The sequence below is a fragment of the Otolemur garnettii genome, unplaced genomic scaffold (genome assembly GCF_000181295.1).
Source record: "Otolemur garnettii isolate 467f Iridium unplaced genomic scaffold, OtoGar3 scaffold00115, whole genome shotgun sequence".
In the NCBI taxonomy this organism is placed as follows: domain Eukaryota; kingdom Metazoa; phylum Chordata; class Mammalia; order Primates; family Galagidae; genus Otolemur; species Otolemur garnettii.
This window is the reverse complement of record NW_003852510.1, coordinates 3,337,473-3,362,673: the sequence shown is the minus strand read 5'-3', so window position 1 is coordinate 3,362,673 and position 25,201 is coordinate 3,337,473. Positions and strand designations below refer to the sequence as shown.

Here is a 25,201-nt window from a genome sequence, read left to right as displayed (position 1 = left end):
TGTACTTTAAGAAAAAAAATTCTCTTTCCTTGAAATCCAAAAGAACTCACACAGTTATACTTCTTTGTCATTATTGCTCCTGATATAACCACCCATATTTCTATTTCATAGAGAAAACTTAGGGAACATAGACAATTGAAATATACATAATCATTTTAGCAGACTAGCAAAGCTTACAAACACAAACAAGTTTTTACACCCACATACATCTCTTTTTTACTTTCTTAATGCAGCAAAGATGAACAAATACTTTTTTTATTTTGAGACAAGAATCTCTCTCTGCCATCCAAACTGGAATGTTATAATTAGAGCTCACTGTAGCATCTACCTCCTGAAGTAATGTGATCCTCCCGTATAGCTGGGACTATAGGTCTGTGTCACCACACTGGCTAATTTTTTGTTTGTTTGTACAGACAGGGTCTCACTATTGCCCAGGCTGGTTTTGAACCCCTGACCTCAGACTATCCTTCTGCCTCTGCCTAATAAAGTACAAGAATTGTAGGCATGAGCCACCACACCCAGCCTAAAGTGTATACTTTTATTGTACTTAAGATAGACAAATAAGAAAAAAAAAAGACTAGATTTTCATAACTAAAATTACTAGTTATTTGCCAAAGTAAGCTAGTCTCATTTGCCAAAGATTTATCATAATTATATGAACTTGAATTTTTTTAATTATAAGGATAATTTTTTTTTTACTGTAGTACATTTAAAATATTATAAGTTAAATTTCTTTGCTATCTAGGAATTTTAGAAATATTCTATATAAGCACTTGTTTGTATCCCTAAGCAAATTAGAACAGAGCACCTTTAAGAGAAAATAAAACTTTATGCATGAATACCCTCCAGAAATAGGAAAACATTTCACACTCACAAAATGAAGTAAACAGTTTTCTATATAACAGACATAGAGACACATAAGAAACATAATAGTTTCAGTTCTGCCTATAACTTCAGCTGTATGTCAAGAGTAAACACATAACCATAAAAATTTGTCAGTCCAAAGACTTACCTTCTGCCCTAGAGGGCACAAAATCCTTAATTGATTTGGTCTCAAAATGAACTAATAAGACAAATAAGAAAGACTAATAAACCAGATTCTGTGTCTTCTCTTACTTCACACAGGAGAGATTTGTATCACCTATTTACAGAGATCACCAAAGGGTTAAAGCATAAAACCAAATTCCCAGTCCTTGCTGCCACTGGGATAATACTTTATTGGTATGTGTAGATATAAAGACAGAACCAAAATTAATAGAGAGGCGAAAATGGAAAAACCAAACATTAGAAAAGTTATCATTTTAGTGCTGTTTGCAATTCACTCCAGGAAGCAAGGAAAGATGTACCCAGATTTAAGCTACCCATAAAATGTAATGCTCTGACAGTAAAGTTTAACTGGCATCATCAAATAAATCAATAGGGCATCTCAGAATTTTTTTTACTTTTTATTTTTTGCAACGGAGTCTCAGTTTGTTGCCCTGTGTAGAGTACTTTGATGTCTAGCTCACAGCAACCTCAAATTCTTGAGCTCAAGCGATCCTGTTGCCTCAGCCTCCCAAGTAATTGGGACTACAGGCACCCACCACAACACCCAGCTAGTTTTTTAGAGAGGGAGAATCTCACTTTTGCTCAGGCTGGACTCAAACTTAGGAGTTCAAGCAATCCATGGCCTCAACTTCCCAGAGTGCTAGAATTATAGGTGTGAGCCATTGTGCCCAACCTATCTCAGAATTTTTAACATTTAATTTTTTTTTCATGTTAGTATGAGAGTACATACAACTAAGTTATGTTATTTGTGTTTGTAAGATAAAATCAAAAATCTGAGTTGCAGCTGTGTCCTTCACCCAGGAAGTGTGCCCCTACATTGTGCCCGATAGGAAACTTACTAAGTCCCCTCCCCACCTTGATTTTTTTTTTTTTTTGCTTAGCAGGGTCAGGTTCAAACTCACCACCCCTGGTGCACAGGGCCAGTGCTCTACCTTGAATTTAATTGTTTTCCTCTCCTGTGAGCCCATAGTTATTGATCTACTAGTTTTAGATTAGATAAAGTTTAATTTTTTGTAGATAAAATCATTAATCTTGACTTCATCTCTTTTCTTGGTTTACTCACTGTGTACCTCCTTTTTACAAAAAAAATTTCATTGTTGGGCAGTGCCTGTGGCTCAAGGAATAGGGCACCAGCCCCATATGCTGGAAGTGGCAGGTTCAAACCCAGCCTCAGCCAAAAAAGAAGAGAGAGAGAGGAAAAAACCTTTCATTGTTTAAGTGCTCATAATATATATAACTTTCACATTCTACTTAAAAGTGATATGATACCACTTCACATATTTTATGAAAATCTTAAAATGATATACTTGTATTTTTTCTGCTAATATTTATGCTATTCTTGTTATAAATTTCATATATACATACATTATAGAGCCTCCATTATATTTTTATGATTTTTCTTTAAATGATCAATTAGTTCTTTTATTTTATTTTTTTTTAAGACAGAGTCTCGCTTTGTTGCCCTTATCATATCTCACAGCAACCTCAAATTCTTGCCTCAAGCAGAATTTGAGCAGAGGCCTCAGCCTCCCAAGTAGCCGAGACTACAGGTGCCTGCCACAATGGACCGACTATTTTTATTTTATTTTTATTTTTATTTATTTCTTTTATTTTTTTTTGAGACAAAGTCTCACTCTTGCTCAGGCTGGTCTCAAACTCCTGAGCTCAAGCAATTCACCCACCTTGGCCTCCCAGAGTGCTAGGATTATAGGCGTGAGCCACCATGCCCAGACATAATTAGTTCTGAAAGTTTTATATAACACTAAAAAAACTTATGTATTTGCCTATGTAAAAAAGTTATGAGTCTCATAAATATATAAAATGAGCATACATCAAAGATTGTATTTAACTCAACAAGAAGAAACCAGTAAGTTGTTACAACCTATGCAAAGGAAAAACCAAAGAACATAAAAAACATACAGATAGGGGTAATCAGGAATGCTAAAAGAAATTTGCTAACAGATGCACAACTGGTCTGTACTCATAGGAAAATAAACAATTACATCTCCATTGAACAGAATTCATTTGCATTTCTTTGAATAAAAATTATGTTTATTATCTTAGCTCAGACTGCTATAACAAAATGCCATAAATTGGGAGACTTCAACAGCAGACGTTTATTTGTTATGGTTCTGGGAGGCTAGGAAATCCAAGATCAGAATGAGAGTATGGACAGGTTTGGTGAGGCCCTCCCTCTTGCAGGCTGCAGACAGCCAGCTTTTCTTTTTACCCTCACAGGGCAGGAGAGCTGGTAACTCTTCTTCTAAAGGCGCTGATATCACTCATGTGGGCTCTGCCTTCACTCCCTAATTATCTCTCAAAGGCCCCACTGTCACCTTGGGATTAGACAAAATAGCCCAAGGACACAAATAATCCAGAAGGTTGTGTTACTGATCTTTTTTGCCCATTTCAAAGTCTTTCACAATGTTTCTGACACTAGTGTTTGTCCTTAGCTGAGTTGAGGGAAAGACTTTGCTCCTCATTGATTCATTTTTCTTCTTATCTGATTCTGGGTTACAGAGTATCAGATAAAGATCCTTGCTGCTTCAATAAGGAGACAAAAATTTAAGAAGAAATGATGATCCTTAACCTTTATCACTGTATCTGGTGTAAGCTTTCCCTCTGTCACAAGGAATAAATCATGTTCAAAAAGAATGAAATGGTACACTTTTAGAAATGGGATTTTTTTTTGCAAGAAAAATAAAATATTTTCATTCATTTAGCAAACACGTGAGATTGTGCCTTCCAAACTCCAAATCTTAACCTTTAAGGCCCTGCAGCTATGGCCTCTGCCTGTCTATCCAACCTCATTTACTAACTTCCATTGCCTTTGTGTTCTAGACACACTTTTCCTACTTTAGATGCTCTCATGTGTACTTCCCTCTCTCCGGAATTCTCTTCCCTCCATGCTTCATATGCCTGAATTCCTCTTATCCTCCAGGCCTTAGCTAATATCTCACTGCCTCTTCTAGAATGTCCTTTCCTTATTCCTCATCCCACCCCATTATTTTCTATTCCAGCACCTGCTTATTTCCTTCATAGACTATACCACAAATTTCAATTATTTTATTTGTTGGTTTACCTATTCTTGGCTGTTTCCTTTGCCCCTAATAAAACTTAATAATATATCTTTGTTTCAGGAACTATGTCTTTCTTGTTTACCATTAAATCTCTAGCACATATGGAATTCCTGATATATAACAGGCACTCAGAAGTGTTTGTTGAATTAACAAATGAATGTGAATGTGTGAAAGGCGTGTGTTATTCACCAGGGATTCATCGTTTATATGTATATTGAAAACAGGTTACTATTCTCACAAACTTTATAGTCCAATAAGGGATATGCATCAGTTATCAGGCAACAGCAGAACAACTTAAGTGCATGATGTCAGAAGGACATAATGCTCTAGCTCAGTCAGCAGGGGCACTGGCCACACACATCTAGGGTGGTGGGTTCGAACCCAGCCCAAGTCTGCCAAGCAACAGTGACAACAACTGCAGCCAAAAGATAGCTGCACCTTGTGGTGGGCACCTGTAGTCCCAGCTACTTGGGAGGCTGAGGCAAGAGAATTGCTTAAGCCCAAAAGTTGGAGGTTGCTGTGAGCTGTGATGCGACAGCACTCTACCCAGGGTGACAGCTTGAGACTTTGCTCACAAAAAAAAAAAAAAAAGTTTGTAGTTTTCTGCTTCTGCTATGATGGAATGGCATATTTGGACAAATCCTTCCCCAAAATATCTATAAAAACTATAAGAAATTTTTTAAAGAAAACAACCAAGACAACAGCCAAGACTCAAAGTACCAAGATCCCAGAGAAAAGTAAGCCACAGAAAAGTAAAACTAGAATTCCTCACTGTATTTTCCTTCAAAGCAGTTATACCAATCTCTAAGCCAAGTGTGAAGTAAGTGGAAAGGTGTAACGGTACAACAGGCCAGGAAGCCAAGGATAAAACAGAGTAGCCAAAAAGCTAATAAAATAACCGGAATTTGGGCGGCACCTATGGCTCAAAAGGGTAGTGTGCTGGCCCTATATGCCAGAGGTGGTGAGTTCAAACCCAGCCCCAGCCAAAAACTGCAAAAATAAAAATAAAAATAACCAGAATTTTCTTTAGCCTGGGCAGTTCAAGGTCTGCCATGGACAAAGGGCCCTCAAAAATATCTCAGGCTTTCAGCTTAAACCCTTGAAGGGCTATGCTTGAAGGGCAAACTGGAAACAAACTAGCCTTCACAGCAACTCTGGAATCAATCATCAAATTATCTCAATCCTTGATTAAATCAAGAAAATCTGAGTTTACCTCAATTGTCAGAAGAAATTAAATTTTTTTCTGGAGGAATATATTAGCCAAACCTTCAGTTTTTTCATATATAATGTTTAGGCTTAAATTTTAAAATTACCAGGTGGTGCCCATAACTCAGTGGGTAGGGCACCAGCCAGGTACACTAAGACTAGCTATTTGAACCCAGCCCAGACCAGCAGGTGGTTTGAACCTGGCCCAGGCCAGCTAAAACAACAATGACAACTGCAACAACAACAACAACAAAAAATAGCCAGGTGTTATGGGCACCTGTAGTCCCAGCTACTTGGGAGACTGAGACAAGAGAATCTCTTAAGCCCAAGAGAGTTTGAGGTTGCTGTGAGCTGTGACACCACAGCACTCTATGCAGTCTACCCAAAGTGAGACTGTGTTACCCCCCAAAAAAAATTTTTTTTAATTACCAGACATGCCAGAGATAGAACAAAATGACTAAAAATTAAAAGACCAAAAGATTGACAACATAAACTTAAAAATCCTGATACTTATATTCTTACATGGACTTTAAACAGCTGTTACATGCTAAAGTAAAAGAAATGACAAAAATGGTAAATTTGACTAGAAAACTGTATTCAGGCTCGACGCCTGTAGCTTAAGCAGCTAAGGTACCAGCCACATACACCAGAGTTGGCAGGTTCAAATCCACCCTGGGCCTGCCAAACAACAATGACAACTACAACCAAAAAATAGCCAGGCATTGTGGTGGGTACCTATCGTCCCGGCTACTTGGGAGGCTGAGGCAAGATAATCACTTGAGCCCAGGAGTTTGAGGTTGCTGTGAGCTGTGACAGCAGGGCACTCTTCCCAGGGCAAGAGCTTAAGACTCTGTCTCAAAAAAAAAAAGATACTGACAGAGAGTTTTTCAATACCAATAAAAAACATCAAGCTAGAGAATGAACGCGTTGCACTAATCTCAAGCAAGATAAATATAAAAAAAAACCCACACACACTTAGATATTCAGCAAAATTACTGAAAACCAAGACAAAAAGAAAATGTTAACAGAAGAACACAATGTTTTCAAAGGACCAGTAATAAAACTAACAGAAATGATTCGAATGGAAATGACGGAGCCCCCAAAACAATAGACTGGCATTTGTAAGGTACAGGAAAAAATTACTACCAATATGTTAAATTTTCGAGTTACTTTTGGGGGTTTTCCTCATGTGAATCTGCTTGTTAGATTCCAGTGGGTGTTTCTGATGTGAGTGGAATGTGATGGGAGTGTGGAGTTATTACTGCTCCAAGGAACAGCATTTCTGGTGCTTCCAGTTTGCACTCATTTCCCCCTAACTGTTAGTTCATTTGTCACAGTGGGTGATTGGAGAAAGAGGGAATTTTTGATGGAACCATATATCCATCAAAAATTTGCTTTAAAAATGAAGGTGAAATAAATACATTTTCAGCCAAACAAAAACTGCAAACCTACACTAAAATGAGTTTTTTAGGCAGGATTATGAAAGCATGGAAATGCAGAAAGGATTAAAGACCAAAAAAGGGTCAATATGTCAGTTAATATAAATGAGTGTTGATTGTATAAAATATCTTGTGAGATTTAAAGTTTATATAAGTACTATATATTAAAAACATATATGAAGAGTAAATATTGTCTAAGTAGTAAATATCTGAAATAGTTAAAATATAAACATATACATGTGCACATACAAATATATTTAAAATGCATGTAAATAAATAGCACACAATGGCATAAAAAATAGAAAGGAATAAATGTTTGCTTTTTTGTTTGGGGGGGATTATTTTTGAGACAGAGTCTCACTCAGTTGCCCTGGGTAGAGTGCCATGGTGTCATAGCTCACAGCAACCTCGAACTCTTGGGTTCAAGCCATCCTGTTGCCTCAGCCTCCCTGGTAACTGGGACTACAACACCCAGCTGTTTTTAGAGATGAGGTCTCACTCTTGCTCAGGCTGGTCTCAAACTCCTAAGCTCAAGGGATCCACCCACGTCAGCCTCTCAGAGTGCTGGGATTACAGGCATGAGCCACCATGCCTGGCCCAGAGTTAACATGTTTCAAAGTTCTTGTGTTATCTGGGAAGTAATAAAAATGTTGAATGATGATAAACTGTAGTAAGTTAAGGATGTATATTGTAATCTCTAAAATACCCACTAAGCAGTGTCCATAGCTCAGTGGGTAAGGTGCTGGCCACATGCACCAGGCTGGCAGGTTCAAACCCAGCCCAGGCCTGCTAAATAACAATGACAACTGCAACAAAAAACTAAATAAAAATAAATAAATAAACAAAATACCCACTAAAATAATAATATATAATAAGGAAAATTAATAAGCTAATGGGAAAGAAAAATAAAAAATATTTTTTTGGAGGAAGAAATATTTTTTGTGGAGGAAGAAAAAGAGAAACAAAACAGAAGTGACACATACAGAAGAAGCAGTCAGTGAGACCTGGAATCCAAATTTGGGAGCAGTCATGTTAAGTGGAAATAGACTGACTCCTCCCGTTAAAAGTTGTCATTCTAGGTTTATTTTTATTTATTTTTTATTTTATTTTATTTTTTTTTTTTGAGACAGAGTCTCGAACTGTCGCCCTAGATAAGAGTGCCATGGCATCACAGCTCACAGCAACCTCAAACTTTTGAGCTTGAGCAATTCTCTTGCCTCAGCCTCCCAAAGTAGCTGGGCCTACAGGCGCCCACCACAACACCTGGCTATTTTGTTGTTGTTGCAATTGTCGTTAACATTTTAGCTGGCCCAGGCTGGGTTCAAACCTGTCAGCCCTGGTGCATGTGGTCAGCACCCTACCCACTGAGCTGCGGGCACCACCCTAGGTTTATTTTTAAAAACAGCCAATCATATGCTGCTTATAGGAGATATACCTTAAATATAAGGACACAGAATATTGAAAGTAAAAGATTAGAAAAACATTATAACAAAACACAACTGGTATAGCTTTATTGATATTAGAGAAAATTAAAGTTAAAAGGATTACCAGCTGTTAGGAAGGACATTTTATCATTTTAAATGGGCAAAATAATCAGGAATAGATAACAGTTCTAAACTTATTACATCCTATAGTAGTCTGCATAATAATAATAGAACCTCAAAATAAAATTAATTTATTAGTAATCAGCCTGTTACCCAATCTTAAGAGTTCAGAGAAAGCAAAGAACATGACTAAGACTGGGATAAGGGTGAGGTGGAGAGGAGGTTAGTAACATTGAGTGTTCAAGGCAGAGGGAAGGACATTTTCAATGGGGGCAAGACCACTTGAGAGACTAGTAGAGTCCTGCTATAATGTAGAGAGAGATTGAGAGAGAGTAACGTGGCTGTATGAGAAGAGAGTTTATGGATGAGAGCAATGATTGGTAAAAAGTGCTAAAAAAACAGGAGCCTTCGATAAGATATTTAAAAGATGAGACCTTGGCTTGGTGCCTGGTTCAAGTGGCTAAGGTGCCAGCCACATATACCTAAGGTGGCAGGTTCGAATCCAGCCTAGGCCCACCAAACAACAATTACAGCTGCAACCAAATAGCCGGGCGTTGTGGAGGGCAGGCGCCTATAGTCCCAGCTACTTGGGAGGCTGAGGCAGGAGACTCGCTTGAGCCCAGGAGTTGGAGATTGCTGTGAGCTGTGATGTCAGAGCACTCTACCCAGGGGGACAGCTTGAGGTTCTGTCTCAAAAAAAAAAAAAAGATGAGACCTTTTCTTAAAAACCAGGAAGTCAATGAAGTTTTATATAGTAACTTCATCAGATTTCTCAGTCTATCTTACTGCTGTGGAAGGTTGAGTTGAAGAAGGGTGGGACTACTGGCAAGGAACCTATCTCAGTAATCCAGGCTGAGGCCATGGAGATAGAAGGAAACATATTTTTTAAGAAGTATATCAGAACTTGTGAAATATTTAAAGTTTAGGGAGGTTTACTCTTAGATTAGTGAATTAGATATTTAGTAATAGACTTAGAGGTTTTATGGATTACTTAAGAGAGATTTTTAAGGACTGACTTTTTTTTCCTTATATCTTCAAAGCCAACTGCAGGACAGTGTTATAGTTCATTTCCAAAGATCAGTTTTTGTCAAATCATTATGGTTGGTCAGAGCCACAATTTGGTTGTTTTTGTTAACAGAATATAAAATTGGAATGATTAAACTCTCTTGACTTTCTGTTTTAGAATTCCCTCCCTATTTTTTAGTTGACTTATTAAATCTAAATAATCTCTGGGCAGATGTCCCAGTCTCTCTTCAAGGAATGTATGTTGCTTTATGTCCACTAAACATAACAGTGTGGGACACATATATGTGGGTTCCCTGCCCAGACCCAAGTTCCTCACACACATTTATTAACATTCTTTCTCAGACATAAAATTCTGTCTTTAAAAAGAGGCAGTAATTCATCAAGTAGTGAGTTGTTCTGTTTGTTATCTAACTTCTCCTACTAGAATGTACTTTCTTTGAGGGCAAGGACATTGTCTTTTTTGCTCAAGACCTTATCTCCCCTACACCTACATTGGTACTCATCATACACCAGGTACTCAGCAAATACTTATTGAACGAATAAATGAATAAAGAATGAAGGAAATTTATGTTAAGCAAATCAACTTCACTAAAATAAGAAAAATGTTTCTTTTCATTTCAATCTTATAAATTCATTTACTTTTCATTTAAAACGTTGAAAGTCTGATATTAAAATGTTGAAATAAAGTGATTATTTTTAATGTTTGCAGGACTATCTCAAGCAGGTGCTGGACATTGATCTTCATGCTCAAATCCATTTTGGCAGGGTTTTTATGAAACCAGGGTATGAAAATAATCTTGTCTTATATATGGGGTTGGTTTGGGTGGTTTTAACTAATAAACTTTTAAGTGTCTTCTTTTTACATTTTCTGTTATGGATTCTCTATTCTATAAAAGAAACATTATAGTATTAGAATTCTTTGCACAGCTCCTATTTGAAATAGGAATTCATCTTCCTTATGATTTAGTGAGTTTGTTATAAACAAAGCAACTTTCCAAACTTTTTTTCCTTTTTAATTCCCAAATCTAGTTCCTCCTTCTTCTTTTTCTCTTTCTCCCCAAACGGCCTCTTTCTTGTTTTAAACATTTTAGTTTGAAAATTCTCAGATATGCACAAAGGTAGGGAGTACAATGAAACCTCCCCACCCTGCTGCCATGTACCCATCACTAATCTTCAGTGAGTATTGACATTTTTCTATAATCATTTTATTAGTCCTATCCACTGTGCCTTTTTGGGCAGAAGGAGGGCTGGATTGTTTGAAAGCAAATTCTAGACATCATGTCATTTAGGCATATATCTCAAACAATAATAATAACAACAGCATTCTCTTACAGAATCACAGTGCTGTTATCATCTAACAAAATAAATACTAATTCTTTAATACCATCTAATACCCTGATCATACTCAAATCACTCCCAAATGTCAAGAAAAAGAATGCCTTTTTATAATTGTCTTATTTGAATCAGGATTCAAGTAAGGTCCACCACTTACTGTATTTTGTTATTAAGTCTCTATTAAATCTATTAAATAAGAAAATTTTCTCCCAATTCTTTTTTTTTTTTTTTGTTAAGCCATTGACTTGATAAAGAAACTAGATGACTTGTTTTGAGTAGATTTGGCTGATTGCTTCCTTGACTTGTGTTCTTCTATCTTTGATGTATTCTGTAGATTAGAAGTTAGATCTAAAGGTTTAATTAGATTCAGATTCTTTTTTTTTTCCTTTGCAAGAAAGGGTTTCACAATGTTACTTGCTATCTCCCCAAAGGAAAGAAAAATAACCACCTACCAAGATCTTTTATATCTCCTGAAAATTAATAACTACCGCCTCCCCCCTTCCCAAGGAAGGGCTGATAGAGGCTCTGAAATCATTTGTAAATCTTGAAAGAATGCCAAACATTGGTGATGGTGAAACATGTATGGCCATTTTCCTTAAGCAATAGCCTGCCTGCTCATACCTCTGCTACTCTATGAACTTCTAAACTTTTCATTCCCTGTTCAAAGACCTCACTATATGGGTGAGTGTTCCAGCTTGCCTCTATGCTATCAGAGACAACATTAATGATGCTTTAGTTCAGATTATACTCTGATGGACGCTCTTAGGAACCCTGAGAGAATGGAGTAGAGGCTTCCCAGATGTAAGCAAGCTATGGGGAGCATCAACAAATTTCAAAAAGCTTTTATGTGTCAAGCCAGCCTACCTAATATCCCTGATTGATTGGGTACCTTGTATAAATTTTGGAACTGAGGTAAATCTTCTCCTCTACAATTTGGCCATTTCTAGTGCAGAGGTAAGATCATCCCTAAAGCTTTCTTCATAATTTAATGAAATTTAAAATTCTTGGCATTTTAAATTGCACACAAACTATGGATACCTTGTATTTCTTTCTGTAGTTGCCTGTTGAGTATGCCTTAATATGGTTGCTGCTGATCAGGCCCTTTTGTTACTGACACTATGAGATCTGCCTCATTCTTATTAAGAATAATATTTAGTCATAAGCAAATACTGCTAGGCTGTGAGTATATAGGCATTTTTCCCCCTGGCCCCTTGAGTACTATACTAATCTGGCTGGAATACAGAGGACATCCCAAAGACACAGCAGTGTACTTCTTACTAAACTCAAAAATTAAACTGGTGGGGGAGGGAGCAGAGCCAAGAAAGCTGACATTACTTGCCCTTACCTCTAGAGGAGGATTAATTGGTGTAATATCTATTATTGAAAATACTCTCAGCACCTATGATGATAATTTTTGAGAGCTAGTTTTTTTTTCAGTCTATTATTTACCACTTGCTTCAACTTTAGGAGTTCATCAATTCCTAATGTTCAGTCTCCTCCCTTAAAGTCATAATACGCTCTGACCTCAGTCTATAAATGCTTATACATTCTGATCTCCAGAGGAAAACTGAACAAGAGCTGTTGAGTTCCCAGGATATGGCTTTCTAGAACTTAAACTAGTGACTGTCTAACAATAGGACTCATGATAGCAATGCATGATAACAAAATATTTTGTTGTAATAGAATCTTTTTTTTAAGTGACTGTCTTTAGAGAAATCACATTACCTACTTGCCCAAGATGCAAAAGATTATTTATATTGGCCTTCGAACTTAAATTTACTTTAAATACTGCAGAAGGAAGAAGTATTATTCATTCCCTCCTCAATCTTATTATCTGTGTCAGTTTGTTATAGTAACACAGTTTGGAAATTTAAGTGGGCTTCCTTTAATTGACCAAAATTTTATGCTTGTCCAAAGTAAGAAGAACTTAAAAGTAGTTGTTTCTTAATAGAAAATATATATATATAAAGGTCAAATACAATTTAGCTTTTCTCTCTCCACATAGAATGCATTCAGAATGCAATTAAGCTCTTTCATTTTAGAGGAAAAAATTCTCAGAAAAGCATTTGCAGTATTAGCAATCAGACCTACCAATCACTGTTTTTATGGGTCATCTACAGTGAACCTAGCTGTTATCCAGAATGTATCTTGGAAATTATTTTCATCACATAGTAATAATCATGGCCAAATAACCTATGTATAAATCAATATGACAGTCTAATCTCATTTTTCTAAAATACAACAAAGAATCGGGAAATAAGCAAAAAAGCCTCAGTAGTCAAAATAGATGTCACAATCCAAATATGAGCCATGAAGTTAGAACAACTTTGTTAAAATCTTTGTTCCCTCATTTAGTACCTGAGTGATTTTGGCCAAATTGCATAATCTCTGTGATTCTCAACTTCCTCAGCTATAAAAATGAGATAATAATTATTACCTTGTAAGCTTATTATGAGACTTACACAAAATAATGGATGTGATGCAGAGAGAGATGTTACTTTAAAAACAGTGAGTTCTGTTATCCCTATTATTATTTTCATTCCAATAATATAACTATTCTTACCACTCTGGTTCACAAACCTAAAGCCAGCTTTAAGGGTTGATGATGATGGCAGTCTGGCATTACAGGAAACCACAGGAAAAAAACTAGGGTGGGAGAAAGAACTAGAACAAGAACTGTGAAAACACAGCAATGCAAGGTTACCATTTATAGGTGAAAACAACCTGTAGTACTCTTTTGTAACCTAACGTCACAGTTTTATAGCAGAGTACGTGAGTAATGATGGTTATAAATCATCAGAAATGTCAGTGTCACCATATCATTGCAAAAAGTAATGAGTGAGTGATCCATTTTTGAAAGATCAACCTGCAAAAATAGTAAAAATAAAAATAATTTGAGTACTTAAAAGGATGATTTTTCATCTATATGGAAATATTAGCATTCACTGAGGATTCTGTATCACTAAAGTTTCATTAATATAATGAGATGTTTAGATAAAATTCTATATAAGGGGTAATTAACAGAAAAGAAAAATCACTCCTCTCAACTGCCGACTCCATCCGTGGCATTTACCCTTCCATACCACCACAATCAGAATGCATGTCAGAATCTTGAAGAAGTATGATTTAAGAATATTTTTTAATTACTATTGTTTTAATTTTGTTCTAGTCTAATCTAATAATGATATTTATTTGTGTATTTCAAAAAATGTCTCTTGATAGAAAGGAGGTTTTGTGTATTGCTGAGGATAGTTTTAAAAGGTTAAATACTCATCTTCAACAACAGGCAATTATCTGATAGGCATACATTATCAGGTAGTCTTCTGATTGTTAAGAAGGATTCTTATAGGTCTCTAGCAAAACTAGTATACATTATTAACTAGAGGGATGGGGGAAACTCAGAAACTCCAGAATTTGGAGCAGCTTCTATGGCACTGGCAAGAAATAAAAAAAAAAAAAACCAAAGAAAAGTAAGAAGGCTGGGTACTTGCAAACAGAAGATGCTAACAACTAATTTATTTAAATGCCCCTAAAATTCTTCAGAATGTAACCATTTAAAGGCAAGTTAAAGAAAAGTGTTTTTATAATGATAAGTGATCTGTACCAATAGCCACTTAACAAGAAACTGGAGTACTTAATTTACTCCTTATGTCACTTAATCAGTCACTGACAAGTAACCTCTTATTTTCCTCTAGTCTGCCAACAACATTTGCAACTTTGGATATTGATGGTGTAAGAAAAATAATATTTGCACTACCAGGTAAGAATAACTTTAATTTTTCTGGAAAAATAACCAAAATTTCTTCATACTTCTCACATGACCAGTCCTCCTTCAGATCACTTGATTTGGAATTGGAAAGAGCTGAGCTCAAGTCAACTTTACTAACTGACAAATCATTTAACCTCCCTAAGGCTCTTTTCTCTCCTGTAAAATGGGACTAATACCTACTTCATAGGATTGGGGCAAATGTCAAATTAAGTAGTATATTTCAAAGTATATTTCAAACTCTAAGATGATAATCAAATGTTAGCTGTCACTAGATCTTTTTGGGACACTGGCCTATTCCTTCTAGGAAATTGGTCCAAGCAGTCTAAACACCCTCACAACTAGAAGTATTATGCTCAAGGGGCCACTGGGCCTTGATTTACCCATAGAAATAGTAAGTGAAAAACTAGAAAGCTGCTTCTGGTCCTTGCATTTGGGCTGGTTGGGAGGAGATGGAACAGGAAAGGAGGGGCTGCTGGTCTAATACTTCTCTGCCAAATCCCACTCGTCACCAGTCTACATCACCACTCCTCCCTTGCTTTTCAAATTTAGTTTTTTATCAGTTTGGGGCCATATATTTCAAGTGACCAAAAAAAAAAAAAAAGATTATAGAATTCCTTATGCTTATCTGTATTTTCTGGTACAAAGCTTGTATTATAATAGTAATTTTCAAATGCTAAAAAAATAGCAAGTAGATATATAAGCCCTTTAAACTGCTTAAAAGTGTACAAAGATCAGTAATGGCTTTCAATGCATGGCTCTCAAGAAAACAGAAACAAATGAGTTGAACAGTTTCTGGGCATCGGAAGTCTCTGAGTTTTACTGGAAGACCCAGGGTTTTTTACACCTTCTGTGGCATTTGGTTGACTGTCTATTCTGGCATCCTGTTGGATTCAGGGGATTGAGAAGTCGACTAGTGGTTGTTCACTTCTCTTGTGCTCTGTGATACCTGAAGATGGAATCAGATAACGACTGTTTAACAGACTTTTCTGTGGCATACTATAAGTAACTTTTTGGTTGCCTTCCAGGGAATCCTGTATCAGCTGTGGTCACCTGCAATCTCTTTGTTGTGCCTGCACTGAGAAAGATGCAGGGCATCTTGGATCCTCGGCCAACCATCATCAAAGCCAGGGTAATGTTTTCTAATGACCAGAAACCAAAATTAAAGCCTGACAACAGTTAAGGACACGATTTTCTAACTGACTGAAATAAACATCTAGATTTTCATATTAGTTATTTTGGAGAATGTATGTACGTTCTTCCCTTTGTGATAGAAAATAGAGAAAGGGTCCCATTAATTCCCCTTCTATGTGACTTTCTCCTGTGGAGAAAAAGTGCCTCATTTTCTCCAGATAGAAGTCACATAGGAGTCCAGAGAGCAAGGTTAAAATTTGAGTGGATACATAAGGACAGAACAGTCAATAGAATAAAGCTAGCACCACTCTAACACTAGACCTACATGGAACGAGGGACAGGAATTCTCTTTTTACCATGCAGACTCACAGAGAACAGCATTAACATGCTGATTTTACTTGTGACCCCATGAACAGATTTTATGCAATTCAGTCAAAGACCATCAAAAGACCAGAAAGAGGCCCTGTTGATTCAGGAGTAAAGGGTAGCCATGTTGTTTACAAAAGGACTATGAAGGCTGAGAAATTGTACTTCAGTAAATGTCATTTGGAGGCTAGGTCCCGTGGCTCATGCCTGTATTCCCACCACTTTGGGAGGCTGAGGCAGGAGGATCACTTGAGGCCTAGAGTTCAGAATCAACCTGGGTAACATAGCAAGACCTTGTCTCTAAATAGGAAAGTTGGCCAAGCATGGCAGCATGCACCTATAGTCTTGCCTACTTGGGAGGCTGAGGCCCAGGAGTTTGAGGTTGTAGCAAGCTATAAAGACACTCTGGCCTTAACAAAAAACTGAGATACTGTCTCCAAAAAAAAAAAAAGTCACTTAGAAATTAAACTTTTTTTGGCTCGGCACCTGTAGCTCAAGTGGCTAAGGTGCCAGCCACATACACCAGAGCTGGCGGGTTCGAATCCAGCCCAGGCCTGCCAAACAACAATGACAACTACAACCAAAAAATAGTCAGGCCTTGTGGTGGGTGCCTGTAGTCCCAGCTACTTGGAAGGCTGAGGCAAGAGAATCGCTTAAGCCCAAGAGTTGAAGGTTGCTGTGAGCTATAATGCCACGGCACTCTACCCAGTGCAATAGCTTTAGGCTCTGTCTCAAAACAAAAAAAGAAATAGAACTTTTTTCTCCACCAACAGTAACTTTAGTTTGACTTACAAAACAAATTATATTACGCACTTTCTGTGTTACTAATGAATAATGTTCATGGCAATATACTTATAAACTGTAATATCAAACCATTGCTTTTCAAATATCCAGAAGTAAATTTAGCTACAACAGGATGCTATGATTAGCTGACAGGAAGAGCAAAAAACACAGAAAAAGAAATGAAATATTACTCAGAGAATACATAGGAGAAAAACATTAAGAAAAGCTAGGCTTTAGCTGTTCTTAACATTGACTTTCTAAATACTTTAGAGCCTTTGTGGACTAGTACATGAAGAGATTTTTTCTTTTTAAATGTCATTAAAAATATAACTTGAGTTTTTTTCAATAATCATGGTGCTAGTCTTATTTAAAATGGAAAAAGAACCAAAAAACCATCAATGAAGAAAAAGTATTCTAATTAAGTCAGAAGTTCAAAGTCAGCCATGTATGGTAGCTCACACCTGTAATTCTACCATTTTGGGAGGCCAAGGTGGGAAGATCACTTGAAGCCAGGAGTTTGAGACCAGCCTGAGCAATATAGTGAGACCCCATGTATTTAAAAAAAAAAAAAACTGTTTTAAAAGTGCAGGTGTAGGGCAGTGCCTGTGGCTCAAAGGAGTAAGGCTCCATATGCTGGGGGTGATGGGTTCAAGCCCAGCCCCAGCCAAAAACTGCAAAAAAAAAAAAAAAAAGTGCAGGTGTGGTGATACACACCTGAAGTCCTAACTACTTGGGAAGTTGAGGCAGGAGGATTGCCTGGGCCCAGGAGTTTGAGGCTGCTGCAGTGAAGTATGACCATGTTGTGGCGGCTGAGCCTGGGCAACATAGTCAGACCCTGTATCTAAAAGGAAATAAATAAATACTTTTTTAAAATAAAGTCAGAAAACTTAGCTTTAGACAGTCAAATGAGTAATATTGAATTTACTTATTCTTTTCATTATTAGATAAATTAAAGAAACAAAAAAAATTCACATATTTGTGAGAAAGAAAGAGGCTTCTCTTTGACTTTGCAAAGCTCTTGTGAATCCTTTCATTTATTTCTCACTTTAACATCTACCATCTGCTCTTTAAAACTCACCTGTGGCTGCCATCCATCCTGACAACAGTGATGAGATGGTGCTCTGTAATCAAACTGATATTTGATGTGCCTCTCAGAATGCTGTTCATTCCTTACCAGGTCAGGAAGTGAAACCAGACTAAAAGTCAGGCAGATGCCTTTCTCCTATAGCAGCGTCACCGGGACTGCCAGTATGAGGGATCAGTATGCTTGGCTATTTATCTCTTTTGTGCTTAGTTTCCCAGATCACTCTCAAACCTTCACTGACATAACTGCCACTTTAAAAGCATAAGCCTGTTCACTTCCTTGAAACACAGCAAATCTTATCTCTATTTCCTAAACATTCAAAATGCAGCTTAGACACTCACTCCACTTATTACTATTCAGAATAAATGCCGCCATCATTGCCTTTCCCAATTCTCTGATGTCATCATTCTGCATTATTTTAAAACGGTCAACACATCTTCCGTTTCCCCAAAGCAGAACTCTAATCTCCCCCCACCTCTCTGATTGTGGGTCTTAAGACACTCATTCCAGTGAGAGTCCCACCCCTTATCCAGAAGACTAATCACATTTCAACAGTGACTGTTCCTAAAAACCCAAGGAGGAGGTTCAGAGAGCTTCCCGAGAGCTGAACTTGTGGAGGTTCCTGGAGCCCAGGGAGAGCAAGGGAAGCTCCACTCTCCTTCCCCTGTACCTCTCCTCTTCATCTGTATCCCTTGTGATAGCCTTTATAATATACCAGTAAACACACAACTTTTTTTTAATAAAAAGGTCAGCACAGAAAATGTTATCCTTTTTATATAAGGAAGTATGAAGAATCCTCAAAGAACTCAAATTAGACCTCCTATTCAATCCTGCAATCCCATTACTAGGCATCTAACCAGAAGAAAAAAAATCATTTTATTATAAGGACCTTTGCACTAGATGTTTATTGCAGCTTAATTTACAATTGCCAAAATGTGGAAAGAACCTAAATGCCCACCAACTCAGGAGTGGATTAACAAACTGTGGTATGTGTATACCATGGAGTGCTATTCAGCCACTAAAAAAGGTGGAGACTTTACATCTTTTGTATTAACCTGGATTGAATTGGAACACATTCTTTTTTTTTTTTTTGAGACAGAGCCTCAAGCTGTCCCCCTGGGTACAGTGCCGTGGTATTACAGCTCACAGCGACCTCCAACTCCTGGGCTCCAGCAAGTATCCTGCCTCTGCCTCCCAAGTAGCTGGGACCACAGGCGCCCGCCACAACGCCCGGCTATTTTTTGGTTGCAGCCATCATTGTTGTTTGGCGGGTCTGGGCTGGGGATTCGAACCCGCCACCTTAGGTGTACGTGGCTGGCGCTTTAGCCGGTTGAGCTATAGGCGCCGGGCCGGAACACATTCTTTTTAGTAAAGTATCACAAGAATGGAGAAGCAAGAATCCAGTGTACTCAATTCTAACATGAAAGCAGCCGATGATCTAATACAAGGGGAGTAGGGGAATGACAGAAGTAGAGAGGGGAGGTGGGAGGAGGATGGTGGGATCACAGTGTATGGCACACCTCTGGGGTGAGGGGGACACAATTATAAGAAGGACTTTACGTAACAAATGCAATTAGTGTAACCTAATTCTTTGTACCATCAATGAATCCCAAACAATAAAAAAAAAAGAAAATGTTACCCTTTTATATCAGAGCATCAGTTTAGAATACACATGTGCCTTATTTTCCTTAGTTGCTTATGATTGAAGTTGAAATACTTTTGATTTTTTCGTATATAATCAGAAGTACAATCCTAGCAGTTCAGGGTGACCCAGGGTTTCCACATAAGGATGTCCTATCATGTGTTTCCTTAATATCCCATCAAAATGCTTTCCTCCTCTTGTTTTCAACTTTTTTCTCTAGACACAAAGCTGAATTAACTCTAATTAGTGTTAACAGCTTACCTGAGGCAGTGACTAAAGATGAAGGGAAAAGCATGTTTTAGAAGACAGCCAACTAGTGCTCATCTTCCTCACAAAGAAGCCAGAACAGTGAATTCACAACATTTTAATGAAAATAGCTGAGGGTAAGCAACGGAATAGATCAGAAACCCTGGCGACCACAGAAACTCAGAATGGCCAGGTGAAACGAAAGGAAATGCCAGTCCTCACCATCCTGTCCTCCAACCAGGATCAGCTAGAAACTAAAAGGAACTTCTCACAAGAAGATCCTAGCAACCCTGTCCGTATCTTGCACACCTCACCAGTGGGGTCACTACAGTTCTCAGAGGCACAAAGCCCAGCTGAGGAAAGTTGCCTGGAGTCCACTGTCTGTGCTCCCCACAGAAAAGGAACCTATCTTGTGCCCCAGGCCTCCTGCCCGGGAACTAGAGAGAGTGTATCTCACTCTGACGGCAGGTGGTCCCAGCATCCATTTATCCCTGAAGCTAAGCTCCTGCTAGACCACCACCCTGCCTGGTGGTCTAAGATCCCCAAGCTGAGGTGCAAGCGATTGTTAACACTCTTGGGAAAGAGGGCAAGCAGAAATGGGACTGTTCTACCCCTCATCCTTCCTTCAAGGGCCAGAGCTGAAGCAGTGCCCTGTATCCTGTGCACTAGGATATGCCTGCCAACCAGAACAGTCATGCACCCAAGTGTGAGCTGAAGCAAAATATTGCCCCCTAGGAAAGTGGTGCCTTGGCTGGTGAGTAGTTGGGCATCCCAGGCCAAGCTGACATAGTACCCACATCCCAGGGAGACGTGGCAGTGGACACCCTGCCTTACAAGCCAGGCAACTCTAGTACCTTGCTTCCCTAGAACTGGACTAGCCTCCTACAGTCTGAGCAGCTAAGAAACACCTCTCCCTGGGGAATGAGTCATCACTGTGCTATTCACCACCTGCCTCTAGAGCACAAACAGCAGCTGTTTTCCTTGATGTTGCTGCACCTGGCCTCACAATGTCTGGGATACTGCTAAGCCCCTCCACCCAGGAGACTAGCATCACTACTGCAGGTTGTCTCATCCTCTGGGATCTGAGCTGCCACTGAGCCCTACTGGCTCAGGTTTCCAAACTGCAACCATACCCTACTACCTGGACCCAGACCTCCAGAGAACCCCCATGTTATCCAGAGTCAGCCCAGTGCTGTGCCCTGTCCCCAGCCACCTGGACTCAAGCTGCTAGGGAGTGTCTCAGAGGCAGAGACCATGTTTCTGAGCAACCTACATTCAACCTTCACTCCAAGACTCAGGTGCCAAAATAGATTGACAAGACCTGAAGCCTTGATCCCTAGCCCCACAGCTGCTCTAATCATCTGTGCCAGGAACAGATGTATCTGCTGACAGCTATGTCAGACCTGATGCCAAGAGAGATCTCCTTGACTAACTCTCCCCATTGAGGAAAACAAAAATAGAAGAACCCCAAAGCTTTTGACACCAAGATGTTAGGAATCTACACCACTGACACCAGCAGAAGTTTCTACAGCTTAGGCCACTGAGGCACCCATAGTTATAGCTACAGTGAGTGCAGCTATCCAGAAACAGAGTCACCACATCCTTCCCAGCTGGCAGATTATGCCAGTGAAAGTCTTACTCTACAAAAGCCGCTCTAAAAAGCTTGGAAGAGGCAGTAGTTCCACCAAGTGCACAGATCATGAAAAAGCAAGGAAATAAGACACCATGAAAGGAACCTAGGAATTGCCTGAACTCAGTGAATTGCCAGAAAAGGAATTCAAAGCAGTGATCTTAAGGAAACTCAGTGAAATACAAAAAAGTACAAATAGAAAATTCAGTGAGATCAGGAAAACAATTTCTGCTATAAATGAGAAATTGAACAAAGATAAATTATTTTAAAAGAGCCAAATATATATACTGCAGCTAAAGAAGTCAATGCGTAAAATAAAAATACAATACAGAGCATCAATAGCAGACTTGATAAGCAGAAGAAAGAATCTCTGAACTTGAAGATAGGTGGTTAAAAATTAGAGGGGAAAAAATGAGAATGTGAAAAAATGAAGAAAGACTACAAGACTTGTGGAACACTGTTAAGGAAATAAATATTCATGCTATTAGAGTTTCAGAACAAGAAAAGAAGGAAAAAGGTATAGGAACCCCATTTAATGAAATAAAAACTCCCCGAGTCTTGGGAGAGATGTGGACATTCAAAGCCAGGAAGCTCAAAGATCCCCAAATCAATTTAACCCAGAGTACTTCTCAAGGAACATACTCAAATTTTCAAAAGTCAAAGACAAAGAGATTTTTAAAGCAGCAAGAGAAAACATCAAGTCCCAGATAAGGGAATCCTCACTACACTAACATCAGATTTGCTCAGCGCCTGTAGCTCAAGTGGCTAAGACACGAGCCACCTACACTGGAGCTGGCAGGTTCGAATCCAGCCTGGGCCTGCCAAACAACAATGACAACTACAACCAAAAAATAGCCAGGCATTGTGACGGGCGCCTGTAGTCCCTACTACTTGGGAGGCAAAGGCAGGAAAATCACTTGAGCCCAGGAGTTGGAGGTTGCTGTGAGCTGTGACACCACAGCACTCTACCCAGGGTGACAGCTTAAGGCTTTGTCTCAAAAAAAAAAAAAAAATTATATACCAATAAGTAGTAACTAAATAATAGATATTTAAAATGGTAGCACTGTCCATGACTTATGAGAAATGTAAATTGGTTGAACTTATTAAGAAATAGAACTATGTCACAAAATCTTTGTTAACATGATCTGAAACTGACCCATACAAACTTGTATAAGGATTTTTAAGTTATGGGAGTAAGTTTTAGACACATGATTTATAGGGTAAATACGCTCAAGGCTGTCTCTGGTATACTAATAAAAACAGTGCCTCATAATTTTTATAGTACTAATCATAGTGTAATAAAGCTCTTTGGAGCACTCTTTGGAAGCTTCAGGCAGACCTCAGCAGGGGCCAGGCCTCTAATACCTACTAGGGGCTCAAGTGTGTCATCCTAGGCCTCCACACAAAATAGAATCCACTTTGGTCATCTGACTCTCTTCCCTATACTATGCAACTCTTAGTTCCAAGCTGTTCTTCTGAATCCTCTGGAGCATTCACCTCCTCATCACTATGATCAAACCTTCCAGAGACCATTTTATATTTAGAGCACTTTTAGGTTCTCAGAAAAATTGAACAAAAAGAACAGAGAGTTCCCACATACCCCTACACCCAACACAGCCTCCCCACTACCAACATCCTGTACTGGGTAGTGCATGTGTTACAAATAATGCACACATCTTACCACTCCAGGTCCGTAGTTGACATTAGAATTCACCTCTCATTAGTGTACAGCCTGTTGACAAATGTATAATGACATTTATCCACCATTGGAAGACAGAATAGTTTCACTGCCTAAAACCCTCTGTGATCCTCCTGTTCATCTCTCCTTCTCACTCCTGTCACCCGCCGATCATTTTATTGTCTCTACAGTGTTGCCGTTTTCAGCGTGTCTCGTAGGAAGAATCATGTGTGTGGCCTCCTCACATTGACTTCTTTCACTGTGTAATATTCATTTCAGTTTCCTCATGTCTTTTCATGACTGGGGAGCTCGTTTCTTTTTTTCTTTTTTTTGAGACAGAGCCTCAAGCTGTCCCCCTGGGCAGAGTGCCGTGGCATTACAGCTCACAGCAACCTCCAACTCCTGGGCTCAAGCGAGTCTCCTGCCTCCGCCTCCCAAGTAGCTGGGACCACAGGCGCCCGCCACAACGCCCGGCTACTTTTTGGTTGCAGCCGTCATTGCTGTTTGGCGGGTCCGGGCTGGGGATTCGAACCTGCCACCTTAGGTGTACGTGGCTGGCGCCTTAGCCGGTTGAGCCACAGGCACCAAGCCAGCTGGGAAGCTCATTTCTTTTTACTACTAAATAATATTTCATTGTATGGATACCTACAGTTTATTCATGCATCTAGTAAAGGATATCTTGGTTGCTTCCAAGTTTTGACAATCATGAAGAAAGCTGCTCTAAACATTATCTGTAGGTTTTTCTGTGGACGTTAGTTTTCACTTCATTTGGGTAAATGCTGGATCATGTGGTAAGAGAATGAAACTGCCAGTCCTTCCAAAGTGGCCATACTACTTTGCATTGTCACCAGCAGTGAATGACAGTCCCTGTTGACAGTCTCTGTTGCTACATCCTTGTCAGGATTTAGTGTCATCAGTGTTTTAGATTTTGGCCATTCTAGTCAGCAAACAGTGATATCTTATTGTTTCAATTTGCGGTTCCCTAATGATACATAATGGTGAACATCTTTCTCCCAGAGTGATAGTGTATCTTCTTTGGTGAGACATCTATTCAAGACTTTTGCTTTTTTTTTTTTTTTTTTTTTTTGATACAGAGTCTCTCTGTTTGCCCTGGGTAGAGTGCCATGGCATCATCACAGCTCACAGAAACCGCAGTCTCTTGGGCTCAAGAGATCCTCCTGCCTCAGCCTCCCAAGTAGCTGGGACTATAGACACTCACCACAACACCTGGCTAGTTTTTCTATTTTTAGTAGAGACAGGGTCTCACTCTTCCTCAGGCTGGTGCTCTCAAGCTCTTGGGCTCAAGCAATCCACCCTCCTCGGCCTCCAGTGTGCTAAGATTACAGGCACAAGCCACTGCATCTGGCCCTTTTGCCCATTTTTTTAAATTGGATTGTTCATTTTCTTATTATTGAATTTTAAAAGTTTGTTGTCCTGATATCAGGTTTATCTTATGCAAGTATTTTTTCTCTTGGTCTTCGACATACCTTTTTATTCTCTTCACATTTTTTTCCTTTACTAATTCTTCTGTCCCTTAGACATTAACATATATGAGGACTGTTCTGAAAGTATCCAGCCACAAATGTCTCCATTTTTCATATTACATGGCTGGACAATTTTCAGAGAATCCTCACAGAACATAAATTATACAGTTTTATCTCTTGAGTGACTACTCTATGCCAGGCAAATATTCAGAGCAAATAGGAAATATCTCTGGTCCACAGCCTACTACCTAATTTTGAATGAATTAAAGGAATAATCAGAAGGGAAACATCAACTATTTACAACATTTCATTCACCAGAAAGTCTATGTTTACACATAGTGCATCATACTTTTTAAGCATTAAAGCTCATACTAAACAAATACTTGCTTTACAAAAACTATAAAATCAATACAAATAGATTATATTGGTTTATAGTCCGGGTGTGGTGGTTCACACCTATAATCCTAGCACTCTAGAAGACCAAGTGGGTAAATTGCCTGAGATCAGAAGTTTGAGACCAGCCTGAGCAAGAGCAAGACCCTCGGCTCGGCGCCTGTGGCTCAAGTGGCTAAGGCGCCAGCCACATACACCCAAGGTGGCGGGTTTGAATCCAGCCTGGGCCCACCAAACAACAATGACGGCTGCAACCAAAAAATAGCTGTGCGATGTGGCGGACATGTGTGGTCCCAGCTACTTGGGAGGCGGAGGCAG

The 25,201-nt window shown here is 38.8% G+C and overlaps 1 protein-coding gene across 4 annotated transcripts in view; it reads left to right on the top strand.

The window, feature by feature from the left end:
* Window positions 1-25,201, top strand: part of GPHN (gephyrin) — a 642,655-nt gene that overhangs the window by 613,170 nt on the left and 4,284 nt on the right. For all 4 annotated transcript variants that reach the window (XM_023517593.1, XM_023517595.1, XM_023517592.1 and 1 more), the window contains 3 exons: window positions 10,052-10,125; window positions 14,373-14,437; window positions 15,472-15,575. In XM_023517593.1, coding sequence (XP_023373361.1) covers window positions 10,052-10,125; window positions 14,373-14,437; window positions 15,472-15,575 — 243 coding nt within the window. The remainder of the gene's footprint in view (window positions 1-10,051; window positions 10,126-14,372; window positions 14,438-15,471; window positions 15,576-25,201) is intronic.